General features: G+C 42.9%; 1 protein-coding gene across 12 annotated transcripts in view; it reads left to right on the plus strand.

The window, feature by feature from the left end:
• Positions 1–23,609, plus strand: part of cux2b (cut-like homeobox 2b) — a 329,671-nt gene that overhangs the window by 81,311 nt on the left and 224,751 nt on the right. For 4 of the 12 annotated variants that reach the window (XM_072587518.1, XM_072587516.1, XM_072587517.1 and 1 more), the window contains exon 2: positions 1,090–1,177. The exons of the other annotated variants lie outside the window; for them this stretch is intronic. In XM_072587518.1, coding sequence (XP_072443619.1) covers positions 1,090–1,177 — 88 coding nt within the window. The remainder of the gene's footprint in view (positions 1–1,089; positions 1,178–23,609) is intronic. 12 annotated transcript variants of the gene reach the window in all.

A 23,609-nucleotide genomic window follows, 5' to 3' on the forward strand; every position in this document is an offset into this window, starting at 1 on the left:
TTGGAGTTGTGTCATAACATCCCTGAATAGGTTGATTAAAAATATATTTAGGCAAAAGGTTTACAGTTTCAGAAAATAAAGAGCTAAGTGTGTGCCTGTCGTAAAGATCTGAATTTCTTTATTTTCAAGGTAACATTACTTACCTTTTTGAGATTCATCGGATTCTAAATGTTGATGATATTAAAAATATTATTTGCTGCTTTGATTATCTCTGACTCTGTGTCTTTAAAGTGTCTTTCTGAGAATATTTTTTTCCCCAGAGTGGTAAGTGATGTTTTGCATCCTGGTACAATGACAGATTCTTAAGTGAATCAGGTATGCTAAGGTTCCACCACTGGGACGTTTAAGGAGGACTCTTGTACGGTGACAGTGTTGCTGTGGTGCTGTGCTGTCCTAGTGTCTGGGAGAACCCCTGGACACTACCCAATCTTTTGTAGCTCCCTATTGTCTTGCTGCCCTGCTATCAGCCCTCTTCATGCAGTGGAAGGAACAATCTAACGTTTCTGTTAGATTAGAATCTACCATCCATAAGGATCTTTCAGAGAGTGTTAGCAGAGAGGTAGAGCTTTGAGCGTCCATCGATTCATTGCCTCTTTTAGTAAACTAGCTGTGGGATATAAACAAAAGAAAACCATATGCACAAGCTAGGGAAACATACTTTTTGTAGCAAACTTGTAAACGAGTTTAGAATTCCTTTGTTGGGATGTCAACATCACTAACAAGACTAGTGTTTGTTGCCCATCACTATTTGCCCTTGAGAATGTGATGCGAACTGCCTTCTTGAACGTCTGCTGTCCATCTGGTGTAGGGACTTCGTAGTCCTGCAAGAGGGAGCTCCAAGATTCTGACCCAGTGACAGCAAAGGGCGGGCAATTACATTTCCAAATCAGAACGGTATGTGATTGGAGGGGAACTAGCAGGCAGTGGCGCTCCCAAGGTATCTGCTGTCTTGCCCTTTTAGGTGCTGCTGGGTGAGTTACTGCAGTGCACCTTATGGATGGTATGCATTGCCATCATTGTCTGTTGATGGAGGGAGTGAATGTTGAAGCTGGTGGATGGGACACTAATCAAGTGCTTTGTTCTGGACAGTGTTGTTGGATCTGCACTCATCCAGGAAAGTGGGGAGCATTCCGTCACACTGCTGATTTGTGCTGGACTGGTACTGAAGAGACAGGAAGTGAGTTCCTCACAACAGAAGTTCTGACTTGGTCCTGTAGCCGCGATACTTCTATGTATTGTATATTAGTATTTATTTATAATTGCGCTTGCAGTTCTGTAAATTTGTTCTTTCTAATCCTGAAATCACAGCCAGCCATCCATCAGGAAAGCTGCCTGGAAGAGTTACTGAACCCTGCTCTGCGAGGAAACTGATTGAACATGTGAAACTAAAATAACATGATTAGCTAAGCACCCTGTGTTAACAACCATCTCCGGGAATATTTATTCAATTCCCTTGTATGTTTGGGCTTGATTACCTTTCAAATTCAGTTGAATGGCATTATTCAAAAACGAACAGAAAACTGACTGGTAGAGAAACGCACAAGAATGTTTCAGTTTTAATTTTTTATTGCAGTCCTTTCATAGCTATTTGAGTTTTGAGAGGCACGGACTGTTTCTTTTAAGCTTTACAGAGGGTACAAATAGAGAAAATCGCTGTTAACAGAGAAAATATTATGAAATTGTGTATGTCTACTGGCCACGCTGGACTAGTGATAAACCACTATAAGGCCTGTGTCCTACTGCTGTGGCTTTATAGTCTGTTGGCAGATTTTAAGCACATAGACTCCATTATCTGCTCACAGCGTGATAACCAATACACTTCATTGTACAGTTTAGAGCCTGATGTTTAAGTATTCCAAAATCTTAACAGTTTTGTGATAGGTTAACAGTTTACCAGCTTCCATCCATGTAGCTGTTAATCAGCCAGACATACAGAGACACTCGGTGTGAATTATCGAGTCCCTTTCACATCTCACTACCTGCGGCACAATGTCCTCCAGTCACTTTGTTGCTTTATTTGTTTTGTTCACACATTGAAAGTAGGTGCTTTAACAAGAATTTGATTCAGTCCGTCAGCCTGACCTTAAAAAGCTCTATTGGCAGCACCTATTGAACATTGTTAAAATTCACACAACACCTGGTTTAATTGGAAGCACTAGCTTTCGGACCGCTGCTCCTTCATCCACAACCACCTGGTAAAGGAGCAGCGCTCTGAAAGATAGTGCTCCCAATTGAACCTGTTGGACTATAACCTGGTGTTCTGTGATTTTTAACTTTGTACACCCCCGTCTAACACCGGCATCTCCGCATCAAGCCTATTGAACGTTGACCTCGACAATATGCTAATGATTCAAATGCATTTTAGGCCACCTGAAATCTGTCCTAGGAATCATTTTTGTCAGATTGGAAGTCAATGTGCATTGCATCCCGTGAAGCAAAATCCTTGTTACCCAACTGCAATAAAACATTTCTGTTTTAGTGTTGACATTTCTAATCAACCTGTTCAGAAATATTATTACACATCTCTTTGGGTGGGATTTGAACCCGGGCCTCCTGGCTCAGAGATAGGGGCATTACCACTGCAACACACGAGCCCTGTCTGTTTTGGCGTACTTGCCTTTTCTGCTGTGTTCTTTCAAATGTGTTGTCAGAAATGTGCTGTGAGGTAGCAGGTGATTCAGAAGAAAATACTGCTCTGTGCTTTTCTGTAGAAGTGGTAAATTGGATGAAAAAAAATCCTTTGCCGAAGCAAATATTATTGTCTTCGTTTTATGGGTGACACTTTTCTCCTCTAATTAGAATGAAAGGGTTTAATGGAGTTAACGTAGAAAACTAATAGTCAACAAAAATGTGAGATTTGGCTAACAGATTCAGTCACCAATACAGATGCATGACTATCTCGTCCTTTACATATCTTCAAAGTGTGCACACATACACATTTCAGGAAAAGATGAGAAATGGATTTTCTGAAAAAAAAACCTCACTTTTGGCCGGTGGATTATTGTTGAAGGTAAAAAGACAAAGTGTAGTTTGTTCTGAAGCCTGACTCCGATTTTCTGACATGTATGGTCAATTCACTAGCCATGCACAGTTCTCACTGGAATCTTTCAGGTGCAATGTTTCCAATACAACATTGGAAAGTTCCTCGATCACTCTTTTTTTAAAGAACATGTAGATTTCATCCTGAACTCAATGAGGGGGTTTTCTTTTTATACATGGACGAGATGAACTGGGCAGGCTTCCTGTCCCCCAACTGAAGACCAGATACTGAAAGTATGTTGCACTAATCAAGCTTTAACAAACACGATATCCTTTGACATAAATATGCTCTGTAAAACTTGAGTCGGTTGATAATTTGAGCTGAATTGCTTAATTCTCTTAAGAATGCCTCTGGTTTCTGCTCTGAATGGAGGTATATTACCTAATGCAGGTAACCTTTTTCCAATGAACGTAGTCCCTATCTCATTACATCTTTGTAAGAATAACCATTAGGCTTTTTGCTGCTCTGAAGTTGTGTTCTACTTCCACACATCTTCTGCAAGTGAATTACAATTTTATAGATGAAGCAATTATTTCACTATGACTGGGCATTATATACATCTATGAGTCTTGTTCCTCAGCAATCACTGACTGTTAATATCTTATGCTGGTTTACCCTCTGTCTTGACTTGTCACATGCCTCTTTAGTTTGACTTTTTCCATTATAAACTGAGTTTGTTTTGTTGCTCTCCTGATACAGCATTGTAATTCTCCACATAGGATTTGTGTATATTTTTCTGGTTTCTGCTCCCAGCACAATTTGAACAGCTTTCTCCAAAGTTAAATCTTTCTTGCACTGTGAATAATCTGACAAAGACTCATCAATAATTCCAACAGTTATGTCTCTGATGCATTCTGCTTTCGAAGCTCCATAGTTCATACTCTTCCACTAATCTGGAGAGGTCATTAAAGAAATTATCAATGGATTCCCCTGGAAGCTGAGCTATTCTGTCAAATCTCCCTCATTTAAGAATTTTATTTGTTCTGAGATTGAGGTAATTATCAAATTAATCTTCGTCAACAGAATCTGTGCTTCCTTCTGTGATATTTTGGTGACATATAATGTCACTTACTACAGAACCCACTGAATATAATTATGTACTAACTTTCTCAACTTCAAAATCAGTCCTTAATCTTTAAGCAAATCTGCACCTTGAGAATAGTTTTTTCCAGACATTCAATCTTGTGTTCTGTTGCAACTCAGTTGTAATCTGCTGTCCTCTTAGTTGTATACTTACATTAAATTAAAGCTGTTTAAGTTCTTTTGTCTTGAAGTTACTCTATACTTTTGACCCTGTTATGATCGACATTTTGCAGTGTTTTCTTAATCTGAGAGCTTCTGAATTCTATATTATGGCAATGCTTTCTGAAATGCTTCCAATAAGGCTTTAAATTCTATTAATGAGCAATAAATAATGCATTACATCTTTCAAGTTTCAAATTCGGCTAAATAAAATATTTTATCTCTGTACAACTGGCTGGGATTTTACTGCCTTTTCATCAAACAAACAGTGGCTCCTATCATCTGAAGGATTTTCTTGCCATCTGCCGCCAAGAAGGAGATTTTCCCACTTCCGCACAGGCAAATATGATGGTGTTCTGACCTTTGCCGGCCCAAAACACAATGCATGGCCCTTTGTTCAATTCTTAAAAAATAGGCTCTTTCTATTAGGGAGAGAACTGATAATGTCATTCGCGAGCTGAAAAAGATTAATGCCAGATTTTGGGAATTCTATGCAGAGTTATACCAGTTGGAGGGCTGTGGGGATGGGGTAGTGAGAATGGAATCCTTTTTTGAAAACCTGGACCTCTCCAGTATAAACACAGAGCAGACCTCCCTTTTAAATGCACCTCTGACAGTACAGGAGGTGCAAGAGGAGGTAAGGCAGCTCCAAGGTGGGAAGGCAGCTAGTCCTTAGGGGTTCCCGAGTGAGTTTTACAAGGAGTTTATACAGATGTTAGCTGAACCACTTCTGGAGATGTATGGTCATTCGTGTAGCCAGGACTGCCTTCTGCCTTTCTTAGGGAGGCCAATAACCCCCTTATTTTAAAGGAAGGGAAAGACTCCAAGGATTGTGCATCATATAGACCCATCTCATTGTTGAATGTAGACTTCAACATTTTTATCAAAGGTGCTGGCTCTTAGGTTGGAAAAAGTGCTGCCTGTTATTATAAAAGAGGAGCAGATGGGTTTTATCAATGGCTGTAGCTGTTGTGGTAAAATCAGGAGGGTATTGAATATAGTGCAAGTATGGCAACAGAGATTGATTCGGGGTTTGGTGATCTCCCAGGATGCAGAAAAGGTGTTTGATCAGATGGAATGGTTGTATTTCCTTGATGTTCTAGATCGCTTTGATTTTGGGGGAGAGCCTTCACTAGGTAGGTAACAGTGTTATATAGGCACCCAAGGCAGCAGTTATCACAAATGGTGTCAAATTGACCAATTTTAATGGGGGGAGAGGCAGCTGACAGGGATGTCCTCTCTCACCGCTGCTGTTTACCTTGGTAAATTGAGCCATAGGCGGAGGCCATCCAGAAGGACCCTGAAATAGTGGCACCGAAGGTGGGAATTGGGGAGCACAAAATTACTTCTTATGCGGGTGATGTTCTTCTGTTTCTGGCTAACCTAGAAAATTCCATACCCTGGCTAACACAAAACATTCAATTATTTGGCAGTTTTTCAGGATACAGGATAAATTTTACAAAGTTGGATGTCATGCCTGAGGGAGGATTGGTGGAAGTGCCGGGCCTGGAGGGTGGAACGTATTCTCCTTTTCAGTGGTTGCAGAAAGTATTTCTTTCTACCTGGGAATTTTTATTACCCCTACCTTCCGTCAGCTGTACAGAGATAACTTTATACAGTGTTTGAGAGGATAAAGCAGGACTTGCAGCAGTGGGAGGGGCTGCCAATATCGTGGCTAGGTCGTATAGCCCAGATTATAGCTCCTCAGATTATAGCTCCTCAGCTGTTATATCTGATGAGGATGCTCCCGTTGTTGTTACTCAGACAGGTAATGTGGATGTTCACTGGTTGGCTTGGATCCTTTATTTGGTGCCGTAAGTGGCCCCTAATTAAATTTACCAAGTTGCTGCTTCCGCAGGACATGGGAAGGGGTAAATCTCCCACATCTGAAGAGATACCAAATAGGCCCCCTGCTGTCATACGTAGGTGACTGTGTGCGTAAGGACTCGAGGTCGATATGGCTTGATGTTGAGGCCTTGCAGGCGAGGTGTCCCCTCATCAATTTACTGCTTATGGACAGGATGCGATCTGAGGCTGAGCAATGTGAGAGCCCAATTATCTTAAATACAGTGAAAGCATGGAGGATAATGTGGCAGGTGAGGGTAATTTGCTTAAGACCTCGCCGTTCACCCCATTAGTGGGAGCCCCAAGATTTAGTCCAGGGTCAATGGACTCTGGCTTTAGAGCATGGGAGGGTAAGGGAATCTCCTGTTTGGGAGATTTATTCGAGGGAGAGATCTTAATGTCTTTCAACCAGTTAAGTCAAAAGTATGGGATTCCTAATAGGGACCTTTTCTGATACTTCCAGGTTAGGGATTATATACAGAAGATGATCATGCTGTTGGCACAGTCCTACAAGTTGGATATAGAGAGGAGAGTGCTCCGATGTGGGGATGCTCTCTCGGTTAGTACCATATACCATCTGCAGAGAGGGAGCGCCTTGGGGGATATGGAGAGACTCCATGCGATCTGGAATCAGGAGTTAGGGGAAGAAATCTCATCGGAAACATGGGAGGATATGTGGGAGAATGTAAAGAAAATCTCAATATGCAATAAAGCACAAGCTATGCAATTGAAGATCTTTCACAATGCCCATATGGCAACAGAGAGATTAGCACAGTTTAAGAAAGGATCTTTACCAGGATGTCTCAAATGTAAAGTTGGCATTGGCACTCTTACACATTGCTTTTGGTCCTGCTACAAGATTTGTGGATACTGGGGTGCCATTGTGAATGAGCTGGAGAAGATCCTGGGAATTGAAGTTGAGGCGGATCCGGTATTCCTTCTTTTGGGTCTGCCGAATCTGCCCCCTCTGGGTGAGCACGGGAAGAGGTTATTTAATATTCTTACACACTGTGTGAGGAAGAACATTCTAATGAACTGGATATCAGAAAAACCTCAAGGTTCTTACGGGGTGACGCAGACTTGTGATGCAGCACGTTCCCCAAGATTATCTGATGAGTACGGTGCGCCATGGAATTTTATAAGACATGGCAGCCCTTTCTAAATTACGTAGCCATTGAACTATTGGCGGCACTGATTAGGGCCATTATGTAGCGACAAGGGCCGTACATGGTGGTCCAAGGACTCTAGGTGGGGAGGCCTGGTAAATACGGGTATAAAAACTCCGTGGATGGGAGCTTAAGTGGTGAGTGGAGTATTGTAATGTAATATAATTTAATTGGATTGTAATTCATTTCATTTGAGTTTATTTTAACTTGGGTAAAGTAAATATGAGATGATTGTATCCCGTGGATTAGTAGATAGTTTATTGTTAACATTAATGTAATATAATAATGTATTATTTCTACTTTTCTGTAGTTTTGTACTTTTATAATTTTTTTTCTTTTTGTAAAAGTGTAAATTTTTTTTCAATAAATATATATATAAAGAAAAGGTTCTTTGGCTGTGAATTAATTTTCCTGTCCAAATATTGCTTTAAACCCTGAGTCTAACCCTTCTGTTAGACTCTTCCTTCAAACATTTTAAATTTGCCATTTTGTCCTCTTAAATAAAGTTTTCCAAACTGTGGTCTTGGTATAAATTCATTCTCTGACCCCTGCTCTCCTGTTGCAGTCATTCCTCATGGAGCCTACTGATGATGGCATCTGTGCTGGTTTTGAAGAGCAAGTGCTCCTTTGTTGCTCATTTCCTTCCAGCAGGACCTTTGCACTGTCTTTGCGAAATTTCTTTTGTTTCTTCAAGCATCTCTAACTTGACTCATTGGAGCTCCCAGTTTCTCTCACAGCACTTTCTTATCGAAGGTCTCAGTCATTTCCCAGTATGGCTAATTGCTGCTTTTTAACTAGCCTATAGTGTTTCCCCTGTGTTGGTGAAGGTTTTTAATTCAAGTGCTTCTGTCACTCTGCTGCTGCCACCCGTACTGCTGACTGCTCGTCGGTTTTTGCATTTACCAGCTGACCAACTATCTTCTTGAAGTGACGATGTTCTTAAAGTGGCAAACATGCATGTTTTCAAAAAGAAATATTTCTCCAGGTTTGAATGGATTCTGTTCGTCATTGTTAGCTTCAGGTTTTTGAGCAATGGTGCCCACTGCTCATCTTTCATCTCTGTAGGTTCTGAGTGGACTAGCTGATTCTCTATCCAAACACTGTGTGTTATCATCAGATTGAGTGAAGCCAGTTCAATGTAATGTATTTTAAAACCATTACGTTATACAACAGATAGCATTTGTCCAAAATTGGTTTAAATTCCCTTGCAGATCAACCTCTTATTTGGATAAACGACAAACTCCCCAAGTTACTTACAGAAGGTTCGGAACTTTGAAAAATGGTAGTAAAATTAGGCCAAGTGATTTAATTTAAACCCTGGAATGAAGTACAGTTTTTGTAAAAAATTAGACCTTTTGTAAATATTGTATCTTAATATTCTTTATTTAAACATTTGTCTCTTGACAAATGCTTCTAGAATCCTTCAGGGAAGTGCCATATGATGCTATATTTAGGTGCAGGGCGTAAATTTTCTTTACTTTTCTTTGTTGTCTTCCTTTGTGTGGAGACTGGAATGCTTACGACCATACCTCTTTCAAAGAGTAAGTAAAGGCCCAAGTGTCAGGGGTTAAATTCCAATGCGGCAATAATGTGCCCATCCTTCACACAGAGGTGGCATCCTCACCAGGCGGCTTACATGTTGTCATGGATACTAACACACGGTACCCCTGAGATTCCAGACAGGAATTAATGGCAGTCCTGTGTATAGGTTTCCTGTCAAGGGCTAAGAGATGGATTACATTGATGTGCCATTTGTCATACTGTAATTGTTCTGGCAAATGGAATACCCACTAGTATAAACGTTCAGGCTTCACTAATAGAAGTGAAAATGGGAAGAGAAAAGACTAATACTGTATTACATTCAACAAAACCACAACTTGGCTGATGACATTTGGTAAAAAGAATAGCCATTTACAAGTAATACTGTATAAAACATTTAACACTAATGTTTCAGCTGTCAAGGAAAAATACTGCAGCTTTGTAAACATGGAAAGATATGGAATTTTGCAGAGAGAAATCTGAATAAACATATTGCAGAGATAATGCTTGATGTGGAGGCTTTAAACCATACCTAATATTAAACCCTGGTGCGATAATGTTTTTCACACAATGGCATAACATCGAAGACGGAAGAAGTGCAGTGAGATTTGGGGGCTATTAAAAACGCTGAATAAAATATACAAAAAATGAAATATTATCAGTGACAAATAGATGGCTTCTCACCCCTGCTTAGGTTTTGTTTTAGATCTTTCTTATTCAGATTAATACACAGGTGAGTGCATTTCTTTTCTTTCTCATTTCCCAAAGCAAAATGTTCTCGGGAGTATTCTTAATGACTGTGAGTATATTGAAATATTTGCTGAACCTATTAGATTTATTTTTCTTAATAGTTACTCTCCATAAAAAGAAAACATATTTTTGATTTTTTAGAATAGACATCTGATTTTATGGTTTTGTTTGTGTTTTGGAAAAATCCTCACTTATGAAACAGTTGAATAAATATAGCTTTATAAATAAGCGCTTCACTGTAGCCAGTCATTTGCATAATAGAGTTTGATGCAAATTTTATGACTTATTTTTTAGCAGCCCAGTTTAAAATTCTGCTGTTTGCATGCCTTATTTGTTGGGTGAATACATAATCTCCAAAAGATCGAGATGTTACCAATTTTCATCTTTAAATAGTACCACGCTGATTTGCCGTAAAATAATGATGCTGTTTGTTTAATTTGTCTTGTATTGAAGCTAAGACAGAAGTACAGATCTTCAATCCACTGTTTCTCAATTGTTGTGTTGATATCAAAATGTAGACCATAGTGCAATTCATATTGTTTAACATGCACTTCATATAAACACCTTCAATTCAGCAGTGACATCTCATCCATAACTGCGTAGTTAATCTTATGGATATTAATAAGTCTCAAGGGATTTATCTAACACTATTAATCTGTTTTCCCCGCATAGTGTAATGGCACCTGAACTATATAACACACATTCCTCACCTATTACATCACTGCTTCAATAAATATCTTGCTCTTATTAATGCTATGTGACCTGCTTTTTCTTTTTAATAAATCAATAATGCTGAGCAAAATGAATACTCTCTGGGAGAAATTTACCATTTCGGATCCATTTAATTTTGAGATTTTAGGATGGATACTTTTTTGATTTTGTACTTTATTTGTAGCAGGGATTTGAACTTTTCGAGTTATTGCAGCTCATCTTGAAATTGGGGCCAGATCATCTGTGATTCTTACTATGATCGCCTTGTAACTGCTCAATGCTTCAGATCACGGATGTTTCATTACTGGTCACTTTCTCTCCCTTCTTCCAACTGGTCAAATAACAAATGCTTACACTTTAACAGGCATTAGTCATATCCACTTTGCAAAGTGCTTAAGGGTAAAAGTACCTTTTGTTTTCTCTTTTCTCTTTGGAGCTTAACAGACCGAGGGGGGGACCCTTATAGAGGTGTGTACGATCATGAGAGGCATGGTTAGGGTAAAAGCACTCCGTCTTTTTCCCAGGGATGGGGAATCAAGGACTAGATGACATCAGTTTAAAGTTAGAGGGGAGAGAATAAAAGGGAACCTGAAGGGCAGCTTTTTTACACAGAGGATGGCATGCATATGGAATGAGCTGCCAGCAGAAGTTGTTGAAGCAGGTACATTGACAACATTTAAGGGGCATTTGGATAAATACATGGATAAGAAAGGATTAAAAGGAAATGGGCCAAGTGTAGGGAAATGGGGTTAGTGTGGACGGACAGTTTGGTCAGCATGGTTCAGATTAGGCCAAAGTGCCTGTCTCTGTGTTGGAGGATTCTATGACTCAATAAGTAACAATGCCATAATCCCAGAAGACCATTGGGCTGCTCACTCACTAGAGACACATGAAAGATTGAGCCATTGTGATCCACAGCACAGAAAATGGTCCTTCGGTCCATTGTATCCATGCTGGTCAAAAACAACTAATCTATTCTAACTATTCTAATCCCATTTCCAGCACTTGGCCAGTAACCTTTTATGTTTTGATGTTGCAAGTACATATCTAAATACTTCTTCAATGTTATGAGGGTTTCTACTCTATCACCCTCACAAGCAGTGAGTTCCAGGTTCCCACCATCCTCTGAGTGAAAAGGTTTTTCCTCACATAGAGTCATAGAGATGTACAGCATGGAAACAGACCCTTCGGTCCAACCCGTCCATGCCGACCAGATAACCCAACCCAATCTAGTCCCACCTGCCAGCACCCGGCCCATATCCCTCCAATCCCTTCCTATTCATATACCCATCCAAATACCTCTTAAATGTTGCAATTGTACCAGCCTCCACCACATCCTCTGCCAGCTCATTCCATACACGTACCACCCTCTGCGTGAAAAAGTTGACCCTTAGGTCTCTTTTATATCTTTCCCCTCTCACCCTAAACCTATGCCCTCTAGTTCTGGACTCCCTGACCTCAGGGAAAAGACTTTGTCTATTTATCCCATCTATGCCCCTCATAATTTTGTAAACCTCTATAAGGTCACCCCTCAGCCTCCGACGCTCCAGGGAAAACAGCCCCAGCCTGTTCAGCATCTCCTTGTAGCTCAGATTCTCCAACCCATCTCTAGACCTTTCACCCCTTCCTTTCAATCCCTGCCCCTGGTCATTGATCCATCTATCAGGAGAAATCTTTCTTCCTGTCTGTCCATACCCTCATAATTTTGTACATCTCAATTATGTCCCCTCTCAATCTCCTGTGCTCTGAGGAAAACAACCTCAGTTTTCCAACCTCTCTTCATAAATAAAACTCTTCAACACGGACAATATCCTGCAAAATCTCCTCTGCACCCTCTCCAGTGCAAACACATCCCTCCTGTAGTGTGGATTCCAGAACTGCATACAGTACTCTAGCTGTGGCCTAACCGCAACTTTTCATACAGTTCCAGCATAACCTCCCTGCTCTTAAACTCAATGCTTTGACTAATAAAGGGAGTATTCCATCTGCCTTCTTGATCACTTTATCTACCTGTCCTGATACCTTAAGGGGCCAGTGAACATGCAGGGTGCCTCTGATCCTCAGTGCTTCCCAGGGACCTACCATTCAGCATGTATTCCCTATTCCCTTGCCTTGTTGAGATGGTAAAACAACCTGAGGGTCACCCCCACCTCAGGTTAGGGGCAAGGTTGAGGCCTCCATGGTAACCTTAACCAGGGTGGGAATTAAACCCATGCTGTTAGTGTCACTCTGCATTGTAAACCAGCATTGTAAACCAGGTGGTGGTTTAATCTGAGGGTCAGCATGGCAAGAGAAGAGGTTAAGAAAGAGTGATCTTCATGGTAAAAGTACCTTTTTATTTCTCCTTTTTTTCTTTAGAACTTAAGAGACTGAGGGGGACCTTATAGAGGTGTATAAGATCATGAGAGGCATGGTTAGGGTAAATGCACTCAGTCTTTTTCCCAGGTTTGGGGAATAGAGGACTAGATGACATCAGTTTAAAGTTAGAGGAGAAAGAACCCGAAGGGCAACTTTTTTACACAAAGGATGGTATGCGTATGGAATGAGCTGCCAGCGGAAGTTGTTGAGGCAGGTACATTAACAACATTTAAAAGGCATTTGGACAAATACATGGATAGGAAAGGATTAAAAAGATATGGGCCGAGTGCAGTTATCATTTCGGGAATTGAACCCATGTTGTTGGCCTCCACCACAAACCTGCTGTCCAACTAACCAAGTCCCTATACAAAGTGCTTCACATAACTTCATTTGTTGCTGTGTAGGCCGATGTGATCTCATTCTTCATCATGATCCCTCAACACAGCCATGAGCTGAATGATGAGTCAATCTGCTTGTTTTGACGACGCTGGTTAAGAGGGCAGTGTTGGACACCAAGTGAAATTGTGACCCTTCAGATGATGTCAGGGGCTTTTAAGACTCAGCTCATGACCCGTGGGGGTTTTGTTTCACTCCACCTACTGACTGTGCACTGTCCCCTCAGTGCTGTGCTTGAGACAGCTGAGATTGGCTTAACTCACCCAGTTAACATGCAGACTCACTATTATTATAAGCAACTAGGAACGCAATGTCAGGCAAGGAATGAGCACAGCTAAAAAAATTGGAAAAAAGTAACAATAGTCTTTTCTTTATCTTGCATTTTGAAGAATAATTATTTTTTATGACCATATGAGATAAATTTTTCAAAACAAACACTTCATATCAGAAGTTTGTGAGAAAAGTCCAAATTCATTGGATTAAAGAGGTGGCAGCGTGGATACAAGATTGGTTGTCTGATAGAAAACAGAAAATAATGTTCCATGGATATTTTCTGGGCTGGTGGATGGTTTGGAATGGACCTCACCTGGGTAGGTGTTGGGACCCTTGCTTTTTTGGATAAATATAAATGTTATAGATTTTGATGTGCAGGGAACGATTTCAAAGCTTGTGGGTGACCAGAAGCAGGCTAACTGTGAGGAGGACAGAGTCATACTCCAAAAGGACATGAACAAGTTGGGGAAGTGGGCAGATAGGGGGCAGACAAACTTCACTGTGGAGCAGAGTGAGCTGATGCACTTTGTTTAGAAGAACCTTGAAAGACGTAGAAAATAGGAGGTACAAGGGGCGCAGGACCTGGAGTACATGTGGGCGGCACGGTGGCACAGTGGTTAGCACTGCTGCCTCACAGCACCAGAGACCCGGGTTCAAATCCCGCCTCAGGCGACTCTCTGTGTGGAGTTTGCACATTCTCCCAGTGTCTGCGTGGGTTTCCTCCGGGTGCTCCGGTTTCCTCCCACACTCCAAATATGTGCAGGTCAGGTGAATTGGCCATGCTAAATTGCCCGTAGTGTTAGGTAAGGGGTAGATGTAGGGATATGGGTGGGTTGCGATATGGGTGGGTTGCGCTTCGGCGGGGTGGTATGGACTTGTTGGGCCGAAGGGCCTGTTTCCACACTGTAAGTAATCTAATCTAATCTAATCTAATACATGTGCATAGATCATTGAAGGTGCAAGACAGATGGAGAAAGTAGTTCATAATCACACAGTACCCTGGCTTTATTAATAGGGGCAGAGAGTATGAGAGAAAGGAGGTTATGCTGAATTTATGCAAAACACTTACTCCACCTCAGTTGGTGGATTGTGTACAGTTCTAGGCGCCACACTAACGGGGAGGATTGGAGAGAGTACCGAAGAGACATGCAAAAATGGTTCAAGGGGATGAGAAACCTCAGTCGATGTGGGCACAATTACAATGTTTCAAACCCAGTTGGCTGAGTACATGAAGAGGAAAGGTTTGGAGGAATATGGGCCCGGAGCAGGCAGGAGAGGCAAGTTTAGTTTGGGATTACATTTGGCATGGACTGGTTGGTCTGAAGGGTCTGTTTCTGTGTTGTATGACTCTATAAGGATAGCTTGCAGAGGTTGGGCTGTTTTTCTTCAAGAGAAGAAAGCTAAGAAGAGATCTGATAGAAGTTTCCAAAATCATGAGAAGTTGGTATTGAATAGATAGGGAGGAGTTGTTTCCACTCCTAAGAGAAGGCACAGAATTATGTGATTTACAGACTTGGCAAATATGATGCAGGATAAGCCTTTTTCACACAATCAGGAGTTACAATATGGAATGCACCATTTGTAAGTGTAGTGGAGGCAGGATCAGCTGAGCCTGTCAAAAGGGCATTGGGTGATCATTTGAATAGAAGCAATGTGTTGGGGCATGGTTGAAATGGAAGGAGAATTGGGCAGAGTCAGAATGCTCATTGGGAAAGTCTGTGCAGAAAAGCTTCCTTCTACACTGCAACACGTCAGTGATTGTGTGAAATGTTTACATTTATTGGAACAGAGGAACAGAATGAGGCCATTCAGCCCCTCAAGCCTGCTCTGCCACTCCAGGTCATGGCTGATCATCCACCTCAATGCCATATTCCCATACTATCCCCTTATCCTTTCATGTCATTAGAAGCTAGAAATGATCAATCTCTGCGTTGATGTTACTTGATGACTGAGCTTCCACAGCCCTCTGGAGTCGAGAATTTTAAAGATTCACTCAATGTGAATGATAGCCTTGAAAGTTCTTAAGCAGAATTTAGACAAATAAAGGACTAACAGTTGAAGACATATACAGAATATAAACAGTGCAGATCAAATTCTGAGGATAAAAACACAAGCCCACAACGTGGAGAATTCTTTTCCTTTCATATCCTCGCAATTTGTACGGTAATGAGAAGTTGTTTTTGTCTGTACAGTGATGTACTATCTTTTGATTAGGAGAATAGTTTTGTTCTTGTGTAAATATTTTTAAAGCTTTTTCTAATGCCTTTTTAGAATTCCATTCTTACCAATCAGTGGGAAATTGCCAGGTAGAATTTCCTTAACTCAAAAAATTCTTAGTACTGTTCAGTCTTAAAAGCTCCCTTTTGTTGCCTTCAAAAGGCAACATTGTATTGCATAACTGAACAAAATGCAATGTTTGATTTTCAAGTTGCAAAACCTATCCTGGTATTCCAGTTCTAGCAATCTGTTCAATTTCAGTTTATAGTTGCAAACAATTATACAAATATGACATTTTACACCAAATCTTGTTTAAGACAAGTACCTCTTCTAAGTAGAAACTACAAAGTCTTTTCCTGGCTCCTACCTCCATTCCATGCGCTGAATAATAAAGTTAATACTTTCTCTGCTTAAAGTGCAGGCCTGGCTAACAATCATCGCCCATTGGCTGTCTTACTTCAGTCAGCTGTAGCCTGCAACAAAGCAAAATTGCAACTACCTACTTTCAGAGCACACACCAAGATAACTTCAAGAAAAAAACATCTTCTGCCCTGACAGCCCATTTCCATAACAAAAGGATATTCTTTGAATGGTCTCAAACAAAATAAAAATCAATTATTTTACCTTCAACAAAGGTCTTATTTTGTAACCCATGTCAATAATTTCTGACTCAAATTACGTTGCATAACCCTGTTTACCAGACCTGCCAGCTTTTAGCTCCTTTTATGGAGATAATGATAAACACCTAGCCTCTCTATCAAAATGTCAAGAAATGGGTCATCTGTTGTTCAGTGTTTATACTGCACTCTGACCTTGAAGATGTCGAAAAGTGCGGTGCTGAAAAAGCACAGCTGGTCAGGCAACATCTGAGGAGCAGGAGAGTCAAGGTATTGAGCATAAGCTCCTCATCGGAATTTTCGACTCTCCTGCTCCTCAGATGCTGCTTGACTGGCTGTGCTTTTCCGGCACCACCCTCTTCGACTCTAATCTCCAGCACCTGCAGTGCTCACTTTCTCCTCGTTGATTCTGACCTTGAAGATTTTGTTTCTAATTGTAAGTAACTCTCGGCATCTTTAAGCGGCATTTATGTTGGAGTTACGTTTATCAAATTTGTAACCAAATGTCTCACTTACTTTCACTTAAAACATTGTATTCTAAAACTTATGAATCATAGGCTGGATATTCATCACAAAATACTTTCCCACTGTGCTTTATAGCCGATGAAGTACATTTAATATGCATTTATTTTTGTAAAATAGGAAACTCATTGGTGGCAACCGATTTACACATAGCTCCCACAAATGGCAATGTGATACTGAGCAGAGTTTTCGGGCAAAAGCCCTTAATCAGGAATAGAGGCAGAGTGCCTGCAGAGTGGAGAGATAAATGAGAGGAGGGTGGGGCTGGGAGAAAGTAGCAAAGAGTACAATGGGTGAGTGGGGGTGGGGATGAAGGTGATAGGTCAGAGAGAAGGGTGGATCGGATAGGTGGAAAGGAAGATAGGCAGGTAGGACAGGTCATGGGGACAGTGCTGAGCTGGAAGTTTGGAACTGGGGTGAGGTGGGGGAAGGGGAAATGAGGAAACTGGTGAAGTCCACATTGATGCCCTGGGGTTGAAGTTTCCCGAGGCGGAAGATGAGGCGTTCTTCCTCCAGGCGTCGGGTGGTGAGGGAGCGGCCAAGGAGGCCCAGGACCTCCATGTCCTCGGCAGAGTGGGAGGGGGAGTTGAAATGTTGGGCCACAGGGCGGTGTGGTGATTGGTGCAGGTGTCCTGGAGATGTTCCCTAAAGCGCTCTGCTAGGAGGTGTCTAGTCCCAATGTAGAGGAGACTGCATCGGGAGCAACGGATACAATAAATAATATTGGTGGATGTGGAGGTAAAACTTTGGTGGATGTGCAGGTAAAACTTTGATGGATGTGGAAGGCTCCTTTGGGGCCTTGGATGGAGGTGTGGGTGCAGGTTTTGCAATTCCTGCGGTGACAGGGGAAGGTGCCAGGACGGGAGGGTGGGTTGTTGGGGGCGTGGACCTGACCAGGTAGTCACAGAGGGAACGGTCTTTGCGGAAGGCGGAAAGGGGTGAGGAGGGAAATATATCCCTGGTGGTGGGGTCCATTGGAGGTGGCGGAAATGTCGTTAGATGATGTGGTTTATGCGAAGGTTGGTAGGGTGGAAGGTGAGCACCCGGAGGGGCGTTCTGTCCTTGTTACGGTTGGAGGGGTGGTCTGAGGGCGGAGGTGCGGGATGTGGATGAAATGCGTTGGAGCCGCACCAATCAACCCCACCGCCCAGTGGCCCAACATTTCAACTCCCCCTCCCACTCAGTCGAGGACATGGAGGTCCTGGGCCTCCTTCACCCCCGCTCCCTCACCACCCGATGCCTGGAGGAAGAACGCCTCATCTTCCACCTCGGAACACTTCAACCCCAGGGTATCAATGTGGACTTCACCAGTTTCCTCATTTCCCCTTCCCCCACCTCATCCCAGTTCCAAACCTCCAGCTCAGCACTGTCCCCATGACCTGTCCTACCTGCCTATCTTCCTTTCCACCTATCCACTCCTCCCTCCTCCTTGACCTATCACCTTCATCCCCACCCCCATTCACCCACTCTACTCTTTGCTACTTTCCCCCCCTCCTCCCTGACCTATCACCTCCATCCCCACCCCCATTCATCTATTGTACTCTATGCTATTTGTTCCCCACCCCCACCCCCCTCTCATTTATCTCTCCACTCTGCAGGCACTCTGATTAAGGGCTTTTGCCCGAAACATCAATTTTCCTGCTCCTCGGATGCTGCCTGAACTGCTGTGCTTTTCCAGCACCACTCTAATCTAGACTCTGGTTTCCTGCATCTGCAGTCATTATTTTTACCTATTTCATCTGACAGATAACACCTCGGGCAGTGCAGCACTCATTCCTTCAGTGCTATGGTGCAAGATCAGTCTAAATTTCTGTGTCCAAGTCTCTGGCATGTTTGATTCCATGACCTTCAGGCTTGAATTGAGAATCTGACCACTGTTTAGTCAACTCATACCTTCAAAGATGTACCAAACCAAAATCACACTATTCTGCCACATTGAAATGCAGACACTGAGTGCCGCAAAGAAAGGAAAGCATCCAGATATCGCCTCAGTTTTTTATTTTCACCTAGCAGATCCATTTTTTTAAACCTAGACTTATATCAGGCTGTCATATTTTATTAAATAGAGCACTCACTAATTTTATGAAAATAATGTATTACTCTATGCCACAGTTATTCCTAAGGCAATGCAGATGCCAAATGTGCCTTTTTGTATCCGAACAAATGGGCTTTGTTAATAGAAAAATCACACTTTGCAATGGATGATAAATATTTCTCATTTTAAGTTGAAACTAACCACACTTACAAGTGTCCTGCAGACAGCGAAATTGGAAATATAAAGAGGAAGCAGCAAAAATGCTCAGCAGTCCAGAGAGCATCAGTGTAAAGAGAATCATGGTCAGTGCGGTCATCAGTGCTAGTTCGGACTAAGAGTCACGGACTTCGTTTTTTGTTACACGCTGAGTATTTCAGACACTTAGGATGGAATCCTCCCAGGCTCTGAACAACGTGAGCATTGACAAGAAAATCTGGAGAATTGTGTGACTGCGATAGTGAGGAGATTCCCAATGTGGAGAGCAGTAAGTCCCATTTTCCAACCCAGTGCTGAATGGTGGGATGAGATTGTCAGCAGTGAGAAACCTATTACCATGTATTAACATCTCATTATCACATCATCTGCCTCATTGGTATGCAGTTTCCCATTCTCCCACCTGCCGGAGAGAAACGAGACGTTGACAGTTCCTGATGTGAAAGGCAGAATGGTAAACCTGGGGATTCCAGCTCTCCCAGACCTCCATCAGTCACCAACATCTCAGGGTACACTCCATGGGCAGTGACCATGCAACAGCTCCCAGCCAATCCACCAGGACTCCAGTACCTCGTCAGCGAAGGGAGGTGCCAGCTAGCTTCTGTCTGACAGGTCCTGGGAATTAGCAGGAACCATGCAGGGTAACTGAGGACAGCCAGGTCTGGACCAGCCGCATGGCTGGCCTTTAAAGATGGCACCATTGGCAGGATTCTTGGGAAACCCCAGCAGTGACGAACATTTCTGCCTGTGAATAGTGAGAGAATATAATGAGTGGGTTGCCACTGCAGCGTGGTATGTAGGTAATGTGGTGCAAGAGTACTCACTCAGCATCGTGGAGAGAAACCCTCCATCAAACTTGACTAAAATTCACCCTTTACCATTTCTCTTGAAGCAAAAATAACCTCTTTGTTTTGGCTGGCTTTCCAATCAGACTTCTTGTGAGTCTGTCATTCCCCTTCAGCAAGAAACCGAGCAACAGCTGCCTGAGATCTGGTCTGGCTCAACAACAAATAAAATAAACATATAAGGAAAGCATCTCCAAATCACTGAGCTAAAATAAGTTATTATCAAATAAGTAAATTGATAACTTAAAAAAAATAATAAAGATCACAGACTCACTACCTAACTAATAAAACCTTCCTTGCCTTTTCACTTACGAAGGAGAGTTAGGGAGATACAGACTAGGCCCCTTGTCCTGACCACCAGCACACCGGGTAGGGTGGTGATTCATGGTTGACTTCCCTGGCCTACCACCAACTGGAACCTTTGAGTGGTTGATTAATGATGACTTCAGGGCTTCAGTCAGCTCTTCCTGGGATTGAGGCAGCTGCTGGTGGACATGTTGCAACACAGCTTGTTCATGTAGGGAGACGGGAGAGGCTGGATGGAGTGGAAGGGTAAGGGGAACGAAGAAAGGGGCCTGCCTTGCTGAAAGGGAGTCAGTGCTTTGATTGAGGGACAGGATATGGGACAAGGGGGTGTCCACTAAGAGCCATTCTGCTGCATCCCTTTCTACATAAGCCTCAGCCTCAGAAATGTCCCTCAAATACACGTCTCTCACCTCACTGCTGAGTCCTGCATTATCTCAACAACAGCCATTGCCTTCTCTGAATGCTGATCTCTGATGGCTGGCGACTGTCACTGGGTAGGACTGTTGTCCCCATCTGACCAGTCAGAGCGAAGGCTGGCTGGTAGCGTGGGCAATCCCAGAATGCTGTGTGGTTAGATCCACCTTCCTTGGGAGTGACAGCACAACTGGTGGCTCTCCAGTTGGCTGCGAAGGTTCCTATCGCCTGAATAAATTTCCACCCCAGGCCAGGTCCTCATTCAGGATTAGTGGTGCTGGAAGAGCACAGCAGTTCAGGCAGCATCCAAGATTTCGAAGCTACTTGGATGTTGCCTGAACTGCTGTGCTCTTCCAGCACCACTAATCCAGAATCTGGTTTCCAGCATCTGCAGTCATTGTTTTTACCTTTTAGGTCCTCATTCACACATTACTGCTAAAGGACCACATGCCAACTCCTCCTTACACAACACCACTCTCATAAACCTACACCCACTCTCACAAACCTCTCCCCCACTCTCACAAACCCACCCCCACTCTCACAAACACACCCCCACTCTCGCAAACACACCCCCACTTTCGCAAACCCACCCCTACTCTCACAAACATACCCCTACTCTCACAAACCCATCCCCACTCTCACAAACACACCCCCACTTTCACAAACCCACCCCTACTCTCACAAACACACCCCTACTCTCACAAACCCCCCCCTCACAAACACACCCCTACTCTCACACCCCCCCCTCACAAACTCATCCCAACTCTCACAAACTCACTCCTACTGTCACAAACTCACTCCCCCCTCACACTCTCACCCCCACTTGCACAAACTCACCCTCAACCACATCCCATTCTCACAAACTCCCTCCCACTCTCACAAACTGACTCCACCCCATTCTCACAAACCCATCCCCACACTCACAAAACCACCACCTCTCTCATAATCTCACTCCTACTCTCGCAAACTTACTCCCACTATCACATACTCACTCCCACTCTCTCAAACTTATTCCCACGCTCACACTCTCCCAGTCTCACAAACCCAGCCCCAATCTCAAAATTCACTCCCTCCCTCACACTGTCACTCCCACTCTCACAAACACCCCCACTCTCACAAACCCACCCTCACTCTCTCAAACACATCTCCACGCTCACAAACTAGCTCTCATTCCTACAAATCACTCCCATTCTTACAACCTCACGCCCACTCTCACAAACACCCCCACTCTCACAAACCCACCCTCACTCTCACAAACCCACCCTCACTCTCTCAAACACATCTCCACGCTCACAAACTAGCTCTTATTCCTACAAATCACTCCCATTCTTACAACCTCACGCCCACTCTCACAAACCGACCCCACTCTGACAAACCCACCCCCCGTCACAAACCCGCCCCCACTCTCACAAACTGACTCCACTGTCACATTCTCACTCCCACTCTCACAAACCCACCCCAAATCCCTGCAGCACCAGATATTAAAACCTTTGAAGGGTTGATGGATTTAGTTAAGGAACATTATGAACAAGCCTCCTCTAATTCTGAGACACTGTTGGTTTTACTCGGCAATGTGGGGACCAGGGAAATCAGTTTCAGAATTTTTGACAAGGTCAAGACACCAGACAGTGGCATGTGACTTTGTTTTAAATCTCATTGAGATGCTGAGAGACCGTTTGGTATGTAGGATTAATGATGTAACCATGCAAAAGTGCCTACTAGCTGAAGCCCAACTGGACTTCAAGCAGGCACTATAACTGGCTTTATCATTGGAAGGTGAGGCAAGTGGAGCATATGAGTTGCAGGGTATTCCAATGGAAGCGGACACACTCTCACCAGGCCGACTGAGTTTGAGGAATACCACTTGAGTGAAAGCACTTGTGTAACCTCACTCAGGACTTATCCAGAACAGAGGGACAATAGATTTTCCACAATAAACTTCAAAACAAAGCCAAGCGTCGGCCACATGGTTAAAATGTTCTTCAGGATCCAGGCTGGCAAGCCATTGTAGTTGCTGCTGATGTGTGGATTCGAGACACAAAAAAAGTCCCACTCGACCTAGATTGAGTAAGAGAGGCTAGATCCAGGAGAGTGCATACCTTGGAAAGTCCACCTACATCTGGTTTGGAACAATTAAATTGGTTAGCAACAGCAAATTCAGAACCAATCAAGATAAACATCTGGTTAAATGGTCACCTGGTTCTAATGGATGACATGCTAATAACAGGAAGACAAATAAAGAGCACATAAGAGGTGGGCAGCGCAGGGAGTGGAGTGTTATTTCCCTCTCCAACTCTATTTTGATTTAGTCCCTATCATCCCCCTCACTTTTTGATCACACACCTTTGATGAGAAGGGCATTGCTTGTCACTGGCCACTTGGGTGTTTCCTTTCTTCCTGGTGGTGGAAATGGAATAAAGATTTGTATACCTGTTGTCTTTCACTGTGTCTCACACCCGCATACACACGCCATGGGTGCTGGGGAAAAATATGCATTACCGCAGTTAGGCTGTGGTGTGGGGGTAAGGGGGAAAAAAAAGAATAGCCAGGAAACTTAGAATCTCTTCAGTGAAAAAAATGTAAATAGGAGATTTAGAGTCTCCTCAGATTAGGGGACTGACTGTATGCCGGCTTGGCCACAGTCAGTGTAAAAAATAAAAAAAAAAGCACCTAGAGAACTTGGACATAGTTCTTAGACATTTCTCCCAGGTGGGCATGCGCCTTTGAGAAAACTATGTGTTCCAGCCACCTCAAGTACACAGCTGACAAGACCAGGTTCCACTCATTGAAAAATAAAGTGAGGGCGATCAAAGGTGGCCCAGCTCCCTCATCTGGACCGGAGTCTTTGCTTGAGCTGGTGAATTATTACGGATAGTTCATATATAACCTGGCCTCCATCCTGGCACATTTCCATCAACTCTCAAAAAAGGGTCAGCCTCGGAAATCATTGAGTAGTCAAGTCTTGGCTTTCAAAGAAGTGAAGAAACAGCTATCACCCTGTCAGGTGTTGGAACCCTCTGATCCTAAGTGAGATTTGGTATTGACATGCGATGCCCCCATATAATATTGGTGTAGTATTAACTCATAGGTGGCCGAAAAAAAAGGGAACAACCAATAGCA

Source organism: Chiloscyllium punctatum, chromosome 17 (assembly GCF_047496795.1).
Source record: "Chiloscyllium punctatum isolate Juve2018m chromosome 17, sChiPun1.3, whole genome shotgun sequence".
Lineage (NCBI taxonomy): Eukaryota > Metazoa > Chordata > Chondrichthyes > Orectolobiformes > Hemiscylliidae > Chiloscyllium > Chiloscyllium punctatum.